This window comes from Danio rerio, chromosome 9 (genome assembly GCF_052040795.2).
Source record: "Danio rerio strain M-AB ecotype USA chromosome 9, GRCz13ab, whole genome shotgun sequence".
Taxonomy (NCBI): Eukaryota; Metazoa; Chordata; class Actinopteri; order Cypriniformes; family Danionidae; genus Danio; species Danio rerio.
In genome coordinates, this window is record NC_141029.1 from 50,670,334 (window position 1) to 50,685,842 (window position 15,509).

General features: G+C 43.1%; 2 protein-coding genes across 5 annotated transcripts in view; both read right to left on the minus strand.

The window, feature by feature from the left end:
• Window positions 1-208: 208 nt before the first annotated feature.
• LOC147842441 (uncharacterized) lies at window positions 209-3,284 on the minus strand. The gene is made up of 2 exons (XM_087268571.1): window positions 2,188-3,284; window positions 209-1,526 (listed from the first exon to the last, which is right to left on the minus strand). The coding sequence occupies exons 1-2, from the start codon at window positions 2,800-2,802 to the stop codon at window positions 723-725; spliced, it is 1,419 nt and encodes a 472-aa protein (XP_087124697.1). The 5' UTR covers window positions 2,803-3,284; the 3' UTR covers window positions 209-722.
• Window positions 3,285-7,821: 4,537 nt separating this feature from the next.
• Window positions 7,822-15,509, minus strand: part of dhrs9 (dehydrogenase/reductase (SDR family) member 9) — a 31,517-nt gene continuing 23,829 nt past the window's right edge. For 3 of the 4 annotated variants that reach the window (NM_199609.1, XM_087265974.1, XM_087265975.1), the window contains 2 exon segments: window positions 7,822-8,139; window positions 15,057-15,220. In NM_199609.1, coding sequence (NP_955903.1) covers window positions 7,916-8,139; window positions 15,057-15,220 — 388 coding nt within the window. In that variant the 3' untranslated portion in view covers window positions 7,822-7,915. 4 annotated transcript variants of the gene reach the window in all.

Genomic DNA, 15,509 nt, shown 5'->3' on the forward strand with positions numbered 1-15,509 from the left:
ATTATATTTGTGTGAATGAGTGTGTATGGGTGTTTCCCACTGGGTTGCAGCTGGAAGGACATCTGCTGCGTAAAAAATATGCTGGATTAGTTGGCGGTTCATTCCGCGGTGGCGACCTCTGATTAATAATGGACTAAGCTGAAAATAAAATGTGTCACGTTAGTGATCAAGAACAGGAACAAAAACGGGAACAAAAAGGGTGTGGATCCAAGTGCAGATTTAATATAGAATAGTGCAGTAACAGTGACAAAAAATACAAAAATCCAAAGTACAAAATAACAAAACAAACAAAACCAGGAACTCAAACAGACTAAACTAAAACTAGACTTTGACAACTACAATAAGATACTAAACTTGATACAGGATGACAAGATACAAGACTGGATTCAAACACATACCACAAGGAAGACAACGACCGACTGACAAACAGAGGATGAATGACTGAATATATAGTCCAGGTAATCACGGAGAACGGAGACAGCTGTGGTTGTAAATCAGTGTAGATGAGAGACCGGGTGTGTGTGCGAAAGAATGTATGGAAATGTAGTTCTAAAGCCACTGTAGTCCGCTGGGGGTTGCTGGCGAACTACAGTGGCATCTGGTGGACATACACAGTCATGACATTACCCCCCTCTTAAGGAGCGGATTCCAGACGCTCCTAAAATAGTCCTGGGGGGGGGGCGAAGCAGAGGAGGAGCAAGGGGAGGGATGGGAGGGCCAGATCAGGGAGGTCCGTGGTTCAGGCGCCCCGGCAGGAAGCCAGGGTGCAGCCGGGAAATCCGTCCCACACCGTGGGAAGGACCACCAGGGAGGGGCGGGAGGGGTAACCCATGGATGATGCAGCAGGAGACACAAGGCAGGGGGCCCCAGGAGAGCCAGCTGGAGAGGCAACTGGACAGGAGCCGGCGAGGCAGGGAGCCCCAGAAGAGCCAGCTGGAGAGGCAACTGGACAGGAGCCGGCGGGACTGGAGGCAGCTGGACAGGAGCCGGCGGGACTGGAGGCAGCTGGACAGGAGCCGGCGGGACTGGAGGCAGCTGGACTGGAGCCGGCGGGACTGGAGGCAGCTGGACTGGAGCCGGCGGGACTGAAGGCAGCGGGACTGGAGCAGGCTGGACTGGAGCAGGCTGGACTGGAGCTGGCAAAGCAAGGAGCCTGAGCGAGGTCGGCAGAGCAAAGAGCCGGACTGAAGCCGGCAGGGAAAGACGTCTGGGTGGTGCCGGCAGGGCGAGGAGTCTGGGAGGCGCCGGCAGGCCGAGGAGTCTGGGAGGCGCCGGCAGGGCGAGGAGCCTGGGAGGCGCCGGCAGGGCGAGGAGCCTGGGTGGCGCCGGCAGGGCGAGGAGCCTGGGTGGCGCCGGCAGGGCGAGGAGCCTGGGTGGCGCCGGCAAGGCCAGAAGCCAGACTGGAACTGGCATTGTACTGCGCTCTGGGGCTGGAGCCGACACTGGCGGGCGCTCTGGAGCCGACACTGGCGGGCGCTCTGGAGCCGACACTGGCGGGCGCTCTGGAGCCGACACTGGCGGGCGCTCTGGAGCCGACACTGGCGGGCGCTCTGGAGCCGACACTGGCGGGCGCTCTGGAGCCGACACTGGCGGGCGCTCTGGAGCCGACACTGGCGGGCGCTCTGGAGCCGACACTGGCGGGCGCTCTGGAGCCGACACTGGCGGGCGCTCTGGAGCCGACACTGGCGGGCGCTCTGGAGCCGACACTGGCGGGCGCTCTGGAGCCGACACTGGCGGGCGCTCTGGAGCCGACACTGGCGGGCGCTCTGGAGCCGACACTGGCGGGCGCTCTGGAGCCGACACTGGCGGGCGCTCTGGAGCCGACACTGGCGGGCGCTCTGGAGCCGACACTGGCGGGCGCTCTGGAGCCGACACTGGCGGGCGCTCTGGAGCCGACACTGGCGGGCGCTCTGGAGCCGACACTGGCGGGCGCTCTGGAGCCGACACTGGCGGGCGCTCTGGAGCCGACACTGGCGGGCGCTCTGGAGCCGACACTGGCGGGCGCTCTGGAGCCGACACTGGCGGGCGCTCTGGAGCCGACACTGGCGGGCGCTCTGGAGCCGACACTGGCGGGCGCTCTGGAGCCGACACTGGCGGGCGCTCTGGAGCCGACACTGGCGGGCGCTCTGGAGCCGACACTGGCGGGCGCTCTGGAGCCGACACTGGCGGGCGCTCTGGAGCCGACACTGGCGGGCGCTCTGGAGCCGACACTGGCGGGCGCTCTGGGGCATGAGCAGTCCTGTTCCTACGCCTCCTCCGTCTGGTGGTTTGAGAAAGAGGAAAAGCAGTGTCGTCAGGAGAGGGAGCTTGCTCTGGAGCTGGAACCGACACTGGTGGGCATTGTGGGACTGGAGCAGACACTGGGGTTTCACACAGATCCAGAAGACTCTCCAGAGGCTCTGAGAAGGGTGGTCTCCGGACAGGCCGACGCGGATAAGTCCGCAACTCCAGTCCAGCCTCTCTCCTCCTTCCCTTGGACAAATCAGCTGGCCCTGAAAATATCCCTCTCTGTTGCCCTCCACTCAGGCCTCCCTCCTGAGGGTTCTCCTCTTTCAGGGCAACAGAGAGAGGGGAGCCAGAGATCAATAAAGATGCTTCGATGAACCGATAAAGGTTCCAGTCCTCCTCATAAGGTGGCATCTGAGAACGGACTGGTTCCAAAAGTCCTCCCCGAAAGAACATCATCAGTAGAAGGTCACTGTGAGAGCTCTTTGGGGCTAGCTCCAAAAACTCCTTAACGTAACGCTCAATTGAGCGGTTACATTGTTTAATGCGCACTATCACGTCATCTGCTGGATCCATTTGTGAGTCGGTCGTTCTGTCACGTTAGTGATCAAGAACAGGAACAAAAACGGGAACAAAAAGGGTGTGGATCCAAGTGCAGATTTAATATAGAATAGTGCAGTAACAGTGACAAAAAATACAAAAATCCAAAGTACAAAATAACAAAACAAACAAAACCAGGAACTCAAACAGACTAAACTAAAACTAGACTTTGACAACTACAATAAGATACTAAACTGGATACAGGATGACAAGATACAAGACTGGATTCAAACACATACCACAAGGAAGACAACGACCGACTGACAAACAGAGGATGAATGACTGAATATATAGTCCAGGTAATCACGGAGAACGGAGACAGCTGTGGTTGTAAATCAGTGTAGATGAGAGACCGGGTGTGTGTGCGAAAGAATGTATGGAAATGTAGTTCTAAAGCCACTGTAGTCCGCTGGGGGTTGCTGGCGAACTACAGTGGCATCTGGTGGACATACACAGTCATGACAAAAATGAATATTACTATTATTCAATATCACTTCATTCATTCATTCATTCATTCATTTTCCTTCAGCCTAGTCCCTTTATTTATCAGGGGTCGCCACAGCAGAATGAACCACCTACCTACCCAGCATGTTTTTTTCCAGCGGATGCCCTTCCAGCTGCAGCCCAACACTGGGAAACACCCTCTGGCACTCACACACTACGGCCAATTTCATTCATTAATTTTTTTTTTTCACAACCTAGTGCTGTGTTTGTTCCTGACGTTTTTCTGATGATTGATACAATAACCTACATTGCAGCGCAGGATTCACCGGCTGTTGCTATTAAAGGAAGGAGCAGCAGATACTATTATGTTTGGGACTTTATCAGACTTTGACAGAAGCTCCGTTCCAAATGGCACTCTGTATACCTGGAGGTGTGAGCTTCAACTTGCCTCAACACACCTGCCAGGGTGTTTCGAGTATACCCAGTAAGACCTTGATTAGCTTGTTCAGGTGTGTTTGATTAGGGTTGGAGCTAAAATCTTAAGGACACCAGACCTCCAGGAACAAGCTTGGTGCTGTATACTATGCACTTATGCACTTTGTACTTATGCACTTACACACTCAACAGCATGGTACATGTATATAGTGTTGTCCCAAATGGAGCACTAATGTTTTTTTTCTAAGCGAAAATTCAAACCTGTTTCCCTGATGACATGTGACTGTTGCCAAATTAGTGAAATAAATCATGACCAAACTACCAAACAAAACCTGCCATGAGTATAACCGCATTCACCATCGGGAGGCGCTATAAATACTCTTGTAGGAGAATTTTGCTTTCTCAATCCAAAATAAATAAAGTTATCCAACATATGCACCCGATAGCTCCGCCTCTTTCACTATGTGAGCAAACCTGCGGTCAATGAGTGCGTGAAGTGTCCATCATTGCACACTTCATTTTACTAGTGCATCATCCAGGTAATTAAAGTGCACTCATTATTTTTAGAGTTTTCAGTGTAAACGCACTACCTAAACGTTTTATACTACAAAATAGAGTAGAATAGTGCATAAGTATGCGATTTGGGACACACCTAGAGACTTTGTCAGTAACTGTTACAGTTCATATGGACCAGTTCCTTCTTCCTCCGGATCATAACATGTAAGTGTGATTTAAAAATGTTGCCTCGTTTTGTGTAGTTTGCAAATATGTATTTATTGTGTGTTGTAGGTTGTAATTGAGATACACAACTTGTAGTCACATATCTTTTATAGGTCAGTCCTTGTACTGTATCTCACAGATTAAATCTGTATGGGGCTATTCACACACTGCGGCCAAAACCACATTAAAACTGTGTCCTGTGCTTCTTCCTTTAATGATTTAAATGCGTTTCTGAACTCACGATACTCTGCCGTTTGCCTTTGCTATGGCCACCATTAGCTGTTCCTCACGCGCAGGGAGGTTAATTTCCAGAATTCACCTTTTGCCACTGTGTGGATTAATACTGAATTTGTTTCATTGTTATTACTTGGAGTAAGGGTTAAGAGTAGAGTAATACGGTATGTTGGTGTTTAACTGCATTGCTTTATTGCATTTCTGCATTGGGCTTACACACACTCTCTGCTACTACATAGCCATGGTGGACATTTCTCTGTCTTGTGCTGAACCCAGTCGATCAATCACAACAGACTGGGTCATTAGACCAATCACAGTAGTTTAGCCTCACGCAAAGGAGATGTTTGAGAACAAATTAATATTCCAGCTAGCAAAATTCATGTGGCTCAAATCCGGCCCACACCAGACATTTACATCCGGCCCACATACCCCATGGAATGATGGCAATTGGGCAGTCCGCTCCTGTTTGCCAGATCTGGGCCATGATTAAGCCATAGCAATATCACATATCAGCCAGAATTCAACCAAATGAACCAGAACTGACCCTATTCTGAGCCACGGTTTGCTTTTACTCTGGCCCAGACCCGGCCCACACCAGACTTACATCTGGACCACATACTGAATGGAATGATGGCTCTAGGGCGGTCCGCTCCTGTTTGTCAGATCTGGGCCACAAATAAGCCAAAGCAATACCACATATTAGCCAGAATTCAACCAAATGAACCAGAACTGGCCCTATTCTGGGCCACAATTTGCTTTTATTCTGGCCCAGATCTGGCCTGCATCTTCTGGGTGTGGCAAAGTACAAACATATGAATACATTGAATATATTCCATAGCTTATTGATGCTCCAGTTTTCATTATTTGCTTTGATTCTGCTGTTTATGTTGACAATGTTGATTTAGTCACTTTAAAGGGTCACGAAACACCAAAACACATTTTTTGAGCTGTTGACAGTCGTATATGTGTCCCACACTGCTAAAAACACTATTAGGACACCTATATTTCACTAAAAGTGTAAATTGGTTGTTTTTGCGTTATTTCAAGCAAATTCGTACTTCCGGTTTGAAACGAATTTTTGAAGCTGCGTCACGGCCATGACATAATAGCGTTGTATTCCAGCGTGCAGACTGGACGTCTGTGCCAGAGTGAGTCTTATTACGTCTTACAGTGTGCTGCATTAATGCATGAGTAAGGCTTGGTTCAAACCAATCAGCGCGCTCTATTGTGCAACTTCATTAATATTCATTACTGTCACAGTTAGACGGCAGAGACGCCACATTGTGTTGGCAAAACAAGCGTGAAGTGTTGCTTTAATAGTTTGCTGCAGTTAAGTTAATTAACAGTGTACGCGACGCTTGACAACAATAACTTGCGTGTCTAAGGAGGAACATTGTTTACCTGAGAGCTGTTCTCATCTGCAAACGCTGAGATCCAGATTCGCTTTAGTCTCCTCTTAATAAAGACGTGGCTCTAGTTGCTGGTGATTGTCCTGTCTCTACAGATTTGGTAAGTGAGCGACCAGCGCTCTTTGTTTATTCAGTTTGTTCGTATCGAACAAACTATTGCACCGAGTGTAAACATGTTACCACCACAACCAAACTTTAATCTCGTGTAGGGTTTTTACCGCATTTACTGACCGGAATAACACACACTGCTTTCTGACGTTACCTGCCGTGTGCATCTAAGTTTCCGGGAAATGCTGAGGTTTTTTTTTTTCTCATTCGCCGTGCAGTATCAATTATTGCATGAAAAATACACGCTTAGAGCAGTTCCTCGAATCAAATATCTCGTTTGTCGCGAGGGACATGAATGAATTCCCTGAATGAAAGAGCCAAAATGCAGTTAAAGTCCACCATTTAATAATCTGGCAAATAATTCGACTACAGATGTCCATGTAGGTTAAACACCATTACTTTCTACTGTGTGTGTGTATTTTGACTCTGAAACTCAGCGCGTGCCCAAATAGACACTCCCACACCCTCCCACTTTTCTTCCTCCGACACTCCCCCCTAAACAGAGCAGGACACGCCCACTTTTCTGACTTTTTCCAAAGTAGAGGTGTGAAAACACCCTGCTGAAACGAGGGGGTTTCATGGCCCTTTTAGTATCCTGTTTGTGGTGTTTGTGAGTTTTGTTCATTTTATTAATTGTCACTGTTGTTGAGGTTCACACGCTGATTATTGATGTCTCTGTGAGCAGAAGTTGAACCATAGAATTTTTTTTAGCTTAAACCTTAATAATTCTGTGGCATGTGCGAGCATGTTATCACGTTACTTCTAATAATGGGCTATATATTGGTTAAGATCAGTGAATTATTTTATTTCATCACAGGTTGTGCCTCACTTAGTTTTGTTTTATTTATTTTTTTACTTGGCTTGTTTGTTACACTTTTCAAGTTCTTAAAAGTTAAGAACTTGAAAGTTAGGCCCCCCCAAATTAAAAAAAAAAAAAAGATTAAAAAAAAAGAGGTGCAGGGCTATGAGCCTAACTAAAGCAAATATTTTTCTACATAATGGTGACGTTAGTCTATGTGGTCCACATATGCTTTAAGATAACTGGGCCACATTTGCCATATCTTTTCAGGGTCGCTTTAGGCTCACAGCCACATTAGCCAGAGCTTACTGTGCCAAATATTTGCCAAAGGTGGCCCACATGTTTTAGGATAACTGGGCCACATTTGCCATATCTTCTCTGAGTCACTATAGGCTCAAATGCACATTAGCCATAGCTTACTGTGCCAAATATTTGCCAAAAGTGGCTCACATATGTTTTAAAACAACTGGGGTCACAGTTGCCATATTTTCTCTGGGCCACATTAGGCTCACAAGTGCAATAGCCAGAGCTTACTGTGCCAAATGTTTGCCAAAAGTGGCCCACATGTCTTAAGATAATTTGGCCACATTTGCACATACATGTGTGAGCCACTTTAGATTTAGACCCAGATTACTCTTATGCCACATTTTTACCAACTGTGGCTCACATATGTCTTCCATAATTTGGGACAAATTTATAATTTTCGTTTTTTTGACCTTGCATGCATATCAGCCTGTTGTTGGAGACCCTCAAAACCAAAACGTGACCTTTTATAATGCACAATAGGGACTCTTTAAAATAAAATCTAGAGTTTGACATTGAAAACTCCCAAGAAATGTTCCATAGCACCTTTAAAATGTATTTTATTCATTCCCAATATTGTACAAATGTGCAATAAAGACTTTTTCTTCAAGTGTGCATCCTAAAACAACACTTAGGCTCACAGAATAGAAGCTTTTGGTTGAACAGCCTTTTTCAGGAGTAAAGCATCTGAGATGAAGGTTGGCATGTAGGACAGAGGCAGCCAGAAGAACTTGGCATCCCAGCCCGGAGAATATCGTGTCCGAGGATGAACAGCAGCCACTGCATGCTCCATACAGCTCACCACTTTTATCAGATCCCCGTCCGCCAGCTTCTCCAACAATTCCTTGGCCGTCAGCTTTGCTGCAGAGGAAAATCAACAGAACAGGTTAACTTTTTAACATTGTGTGAAACCCAAGATTACACTATTTATTTTGCTAGCACACATTAGCTGCTTTTCCACTATCGTGCCAAACCGTTCTAAGAACACTTCGGTACGGTTACGGTTGTTTCTCCACTGAGCCTGGAACGGCGCGGCACGATTACAAACCGTTCTTGGCCCGGAATTTTCGGCACGGTTAGACAACCGTGCTGAACTGTGCTGACAGATTCTGTGTGTTGACGTCGCGACTCGGTTGCTAAGCTACCACAGCTGGCTCAGCAGAAGCGCGCTAGTCATCAGACATCCTCAATAAACTACAGTACATTTAATATAAAATAATGATCCAGGTCTAAACGATATTTGAAAAGGATTTTAAAACCATAGAGCAGTCTCTGGAAGAGAAGTGAATTACTCATCACATTCTTACGAAGATATTTTATTCATTAAAGTTATTATTTTATTGACTTGAATACAGACCTACATCGCTTGCCTGAATGTGAGTTTATTGCACGCAGCGCTGTATTTCACAGCACAAAACTCTCTCTGATCCGGGAGAGACATGCAAGCGACTTGCGCTGCTGACTTTTTTTTCCTGCTGCGCATCGAATAAAGCGAATAAAGTCACGCTTTGCATCGTCGATGTCCAAATTCCACAACAACATCACTATATCCATGGAACACGAACTTGCAGACTCTTTTAACAACGAGGAAATAATTGCACTTTTAAATTCAAAGCCAGGACAGTTTGTTAATACCGGCGAGACCACCTGAAGGACGGCATGTTCGTGTTGTAATGTCGGCCGTCCAAAAGACTTTGCTTGAAAGCTTTACGGAGCGGCACTGTAACTGTCCAAGGTACTGTTGTATGATTTATATTATAGCATATGCACTAATAAACAAGTCAAAAGAATGAATGAATTAAATAAATATGGATTCTTAAATGTCAGTATTGCTTTTACTTAAAAAATATCAATACGTTTTTACAAATGTTTTATAAAAAAAATGAGCAATTTTTATCATTTCAGCTATAGGCAATTATATGATTCAATTATACATAAGTTATATGACATTTATGAGGCATGTAACATGTTTCTGTGTTTTTTTTTTTTTTTTTTTGTGGTGATCTTTAATATAGCTACGCAAATATTTTCTAAAACGTCTAGCAATAATTCGCCAACAGCTTGTTAGTTAATTATGAACACAAAAATAATTATAATAATAAAAATAAAATGATCAAAATAAAAAGATAATAGAGCATCATTTTGCTAAATATAATAGTGCTTTATATGCTTTAAATCCTGCGATATATTTTCATATTCGTTTTTTTCACTTGCTGCATTCGTTATTTAATGTTTGAATAGTAAAACAAATAACAGCCATGGCTTAATTGGTTTCATTTTACCATCAAAATGTAGTATATTTTATATCATTATCAACTTTTTATATAAAAACGCAGTGTAATTTAAATAATTGTTTAAAATGAAATAATTTAAGTGCTGTACTTTTATTAGTGAAAGTGCCCGCTCACCTTTGACAAGGCCTGTCCAAAATTATATTTCTGCCACTATAATGCAAATGCATTATTATTGTTGTCTTATCGTTGTTTATTTTTCTGTTATGTTCAGAGATTTTAAATATTATTTATTTCCCCTCCAATTATTTTCAATCATCACGTTACATTTTGGTAATTTTCCCTCCAAATAAAATTTAGCCAGAGCTGCGCAACATATGAATAAATAAGGGTGCACATGTACCTATATTTAGCACCCCTATATGATAGAGCGGCATAACAGTGTTTAGTCACATGGTTGCTTTTGCTTTAATGAAAAAAATTAATAAATAGTTTCGGCTCTTATTTAACTTTAATTGAACAAAGGGAGCCGTTTACATTGCGTTACCAAGGCAACTACTGATGCGTTTTGTGTAATGTTTTAAAGAGCTTTGTCGCAGCACGACAGTGGAAAATGAAACCGTATCCGTGCTGTCTGGCCCGGTTTGGCACGGAATGGAACAGTTCTGTTTAAAGAACGATTCAGCACGATAGTGGAAAAGCGGCTATTGTTATACTTTAGGTGAATAATTAATCCATGCAAGTTAATCCACTGGGAAAAAAAAAAAAGTTTCAATCAAAGTCTGCTTCTGTGTTTGGAGTGACGATGCCTTTGTTAATGAAGTCATGGCTTTAGAAACAATCTCCCTCATTCCTTCGTTCACATTAAGCCTTGATTATATTTCTGCGTCAAGTGATCGGCGTGACCCACGGTGCATACAACGCGCGTAGCTGTGCATTTATACTTGGGCGCGCTGTTTCTGTTGTTCTGCAATAATACTTTCGAAACACTAGTTGGCAGTGAGGTGTTTATGTTTCTCTGTGTCGAGTTTCTTCGCTGGTGTTTTGTTTTTCCTGAACGCTTCCTTAATGTACAAGTGGCTCAAACTCGCTCATTTTGAGGCAGGAACCGGCAGACGTGCAACAACTTCAACCATGAGGTAAACATAAAACAAAACTTTCCATCCTGGAGCTTCTTCATGGGACTCCACACTTGTAAACAATCGCTCCATCCGCCCGGACTCGTCTGTGCTACCAAGCCGACTAATCACAGAGCTTGCACTATGTGTCATTGCGACGTTTAGTTACATTTTTTGAGAGGTGGCATCAGCAACGCCGACGGGCACGGCATAGGGCTATGCATCATTAGCCGCATTTCCACTATCAGGCCAGTGCGAGCCAGGGCTTATATCGGGCCAGGCCGGGCCAATCGCCTGAGAGGTCGAGCACTGAGGCCGAAATCATGTCGCGTTTCCACTGTGGGGCTAGTAGCTTGCAGCGCGTCAGCAAACCCCGCCCCCAGAACGTCCCCCGAATCGAACGTCACTCAAACCGCCCACTTCAGCGAGAATCATGCAGATAAAGCACATCACATAATCACGAAACTATTAAAATAGGACAACCAAAACAAACAAATGACACGTTACTGTACAGCAGTACAACGCATGTCTATACGCACATGCCTGTGTGTTTTCATTCATCATATTCATTTACTTGCCGACCGACTGGCATCGAAATCCAGTGGTCTTGCCACCAACAGAGGGACCTAGCACAGGGAGCGCACACATTCATAATATAACACCACATATATAAAATTCTCTGTTAATAACTCGATATAAAATGTATTTTATAACATCCTCTAGACAGACGCTGTCCAACATTCATCCCAAATGCTCCGGAGAGAACTGAAACATGATTATTTTTCCCTGTAGGCTTTACGACACTTAATAGGTGATTCCCTTTATTTAAAGATGTTGCTTATTATATCTAAAGTAAAGGAAAGTGTTCAGTGTTTCAGCACATAAGAGCAGTACGTAATAAAATATTGCCTATATTTCGTTGCGCTCAGCAGCAATGCACTAATAAAGCTCTTTATGTATTTTAAATTTCCTTTTTTAATTTTACCACGTTATATAAAAACATACACACTTGTTTGAGGACACAGAACACATTTTGAACTTGCAGTTTTCCACGTCAAAAAAGTGCTGCGCAGCTGGAAGACAGAAAAAAAAGGTTGCCTAGTTTCTGCGTTCACTCACCCCGAAAATGCTCAGTTTGCATGATTTGATTAATATCATCGTATCCAAATACTTTATAAATAATATTTAAAACATTTTTCGGTGTTTATTTATTTATTTATTTAAATAAAAAAAACATTTTCAAAGAGGCTTTTGAAAAATGAAAGTTTAATATAAATTTGAAACAGTTTGATTTAGTACCTAATTGTTATAGCTATAGCTTTTGTTAGTTTTATATTGGTTTATTTATTTAATGTGATTTTATTATAGGCCTTTCTGATATTTGTTATTCTTTAAATTATTTAAATATAGCTTAGCTATTTTATCTAGATATTACACTATTGTTTTGAGCCTACAAAAGCGGACATGAAATTTGTAAAGTTTAATGTCTTTCTGTTGTATTCATATAGTGTATTATCTCCAAAATAAATTAAAACAATAAAAACCCAGCCGGCATTTCAACGGTGATTCAACGTTGAATCAACGTCAGGTCTATGGTTGGATCAACGTTGAATTACCTTTCGATTTTGCAAATTGGATCAACGTTTATATAGTGACGTTGTTTCATCGTCGGACCACCACCGGTGATTCACCGTTGAAATCACAACGTTGTTTCACTCTTACCTTCTTCATGGGTGAAAAGAAAACAGCCGCTCGCGGCATCAACAGAGCTATGAATAAAGCGCTCTTTTCCTCGGTCTCACACACGCACAGGCATCTAAACGCGCAAAAACACTAAACTTGACAAAACTTCTTGAAATCCTTTACTGTCTGCTGTGTCTTTAATATGGTGTAAAGATTAGTATGCGTTATTGAAACATCAAAGAGATGCAGCAAAGAAAAGTGACTTATTAAAACTATCATTTTATGCAACAACCTTACATTTAAAAGAGAAACATAAGGGCGATCATATGCAAAAAAGACCCCAGCCTATAATTTGTTCCAGGTGTTTTCTTTCTCTTATTTATTTATTTGTTATGTGTTTGGCGCATGTACTCGTGTGCGATCGGAAAACTGTGCCCGCCTCTCCTTTCACTCCGCCCCGAAGCCCCGGCTGGCCCTCTTTGGCCCAAGGTATTCGGCGGGCCGAAAAAGGCCGGCCGCTGGCCCCAAGAAAGCCCCGCTTTGGCCCGATTAGGCCCCGGAAGTGACCGTGGAAACGCCACTGGCCTTGGCTCGCCCTGGCTCGCTCGCTTTAGGCGCGACAGTGGAAACGCGGCTATTGCGTAGGCTGCGCCGTGCGCTTGACCCAAAAGTATAAATCAACCTTTAGTCTCTCCCACACTCTTCTTTGCCCAACTCAAAGTACAAAGACAAAAGTAATCTCAAAGTATGAATGTTCTGTCATGTTTGATATCATTTGAAATGTCTCAGTGCGACTGGTACAATGGTCATAGAAATAGGCATAATCTTTCAGTGCTTTCACACTTGGAGCAAAAGATAAATATACTAATATTCTAAACCACCTCATATTAAAATTGGAGACAAATATGAATTTAATTTAGACTAAAAGACATTATGTACTGGAAAGGCCTAACACACAGGGAACCTACATCCACCAGTAGACACCTTCACTGGGCCAACTGGGTGGACCTTAAACTTCCAACTTTGTCTAAATAGATTTAAGCAAGTATTGCCACAGCTCAGAGAGGAAGTTATGCTGCAAGAAGATTGGGTAAACACCAAGTGGTAAGGACTTAGTGTTTAGGGTCGTGGTAGGTGTAGATGTTAATAAAACACAACAGTTAACTGTGAGATTGGGTTTAGGGATGTGGAAGGTGTAGATGTTAATAAAACACAATAGTTTGGACTCATGTCATGTAGGATACAATAAATACATCAATGAAAACTGCAGGAGATTTTTGTCATCCCATTTGCAGCTCAAGTCTCACCCACTTGGAGCTAACCTGCCCATTTGGATCTGACTCCAACCTCGATTTATATCCTTCTAATTAGTTTGAGGAGAACCTCCTCCTATTCCAACAAGACTGCATGTCAGTGCACAAAGCGAGGTCTATGAAGACTTGTACGAGTGAGTCTGGAGTGGAGGAACTTGACTGGCCTGCACAAAGTCTTGATTTCAACCTGACTGAACACCTTTAGGATGAATTAGAGCAGTGACTGCAAGCAAAGCCTTCTCTTCTTTGTTGCCTGAATTCATAAATGTGATCCTGGACCACAAAACCAGTCTACATTCTCAGAAATAAAGGTATGCGAGCTGTCCTTGGGGTGGTACCTTTTCAAAAGGTATTAATTTGTACCTAAAAGGTTCATATAAATTCCTCAAGGGTACACATTAGTACCTAAAAAGTACAAAAGTGTTCCTCTTAAAATGTTTAGGTACTAATATATACTTTTGAGGTACCAATAAGGAGTAGAAATGTGCAGCTTTTGAAAAGGTACCACCCCAGTGACAGCTCGCGTATCTTTACTTCTGAGAGTGTAGAGTAAATTTTGGGAAATAAAATATAGGATAGGACAATATTTAAGATAAAACTATCATAAAATCTAGAATTGTAACAGAAAAATCAATAATTTTGACTCATGCAATGTATTTTTTGCTATTGTCAAAACTAAAACAACAAATATAACATGGTTTTCAAATGTGCTTCCAGAAGAGTGGTTCAAATTTCTACAAACACACTCTTAAACCTTATGGAAAGCCTTTCCAGAAGAACTGAAGCTGTTATAGCTGCAAAAGATTAGTCAGTGCCATATAAAATCTTACAGATTAGGAATGGAATGTATGCCATTAAAGTTCATGCGCATATAAAGGCAGAAGTCCCAGAACTTTTGGCAATATGTAGTGTACATTTACCTATTATTTAAAATTAATATTCATTTTTTTTTGGACATTAAAAAGGGAGGATTTGGTCATCCTTTTTTCACTCCATGATTCAGTAAATACTGCAAACAGATTGAAACAAAATACATTTTAACCTTTTTTTCTGTAGAATAATCAGGCTAATTGTATATGAATTAATACCTCAGTAAAAGCCTTCAAGATACAGTAACTGTGAGGTTTGGTGTATTTAAGCCACTCTAAAGCACATTTTAGTTATAAATTTGTATTCTAAAGGAAATCTACATGCATAAATTGATAAAGTGTGACAAAAGTAACACTAGTTTTCTTTATATTTGAAAAAAACAGTTTAGGAAAAGCCCCAAATCTCCAAAAAAAAAAAAAAGGTTTATGCCTAAAATGTTTTGCTTTCAAATACCAAAAATCTGTGCAATGACTCCATTAATAATTGTATTATTGTATCAATAAATGTAGTGGCTATGGATGTGTGTAATTAATTGCTCTGATTTGAAGCCAGTTTGAGCTCACTCTTGTCAACGTAGTCGCTGCCGTACTCATCCTTGACCTCCTGAGGCAGTTTATTCCATAATCTGTGCAAATTACTCTCCACGATATTGAAGTCAGTGACAATGGTCTTGAAGAATCCAGGCTCAATGCACAAAACCTTCACTCCAAACGGTGCCATTTGCCTCCTGGAAGACAAACACACACTCATCAATACACACACACACAAGCGGAAATAACTGGACACTAAAAAAAGAAATGTAAACTGTAAGTTAAACTTCATTCATTCATTTTTCTTTGGCTTAGTCCCTTATTTATCAGAGGTTGCCACAGAGGAAAGAACTGCCAACTATTCCGGCATATGTTTTACACAGCGGACACCCTTTCAGCTGCAACCCAGTACTGGGAAACAGCCTTACACTCTCGCATTTGCACACACACTCATACACTACGGCCAATTCAGTCTATTCAATTCAC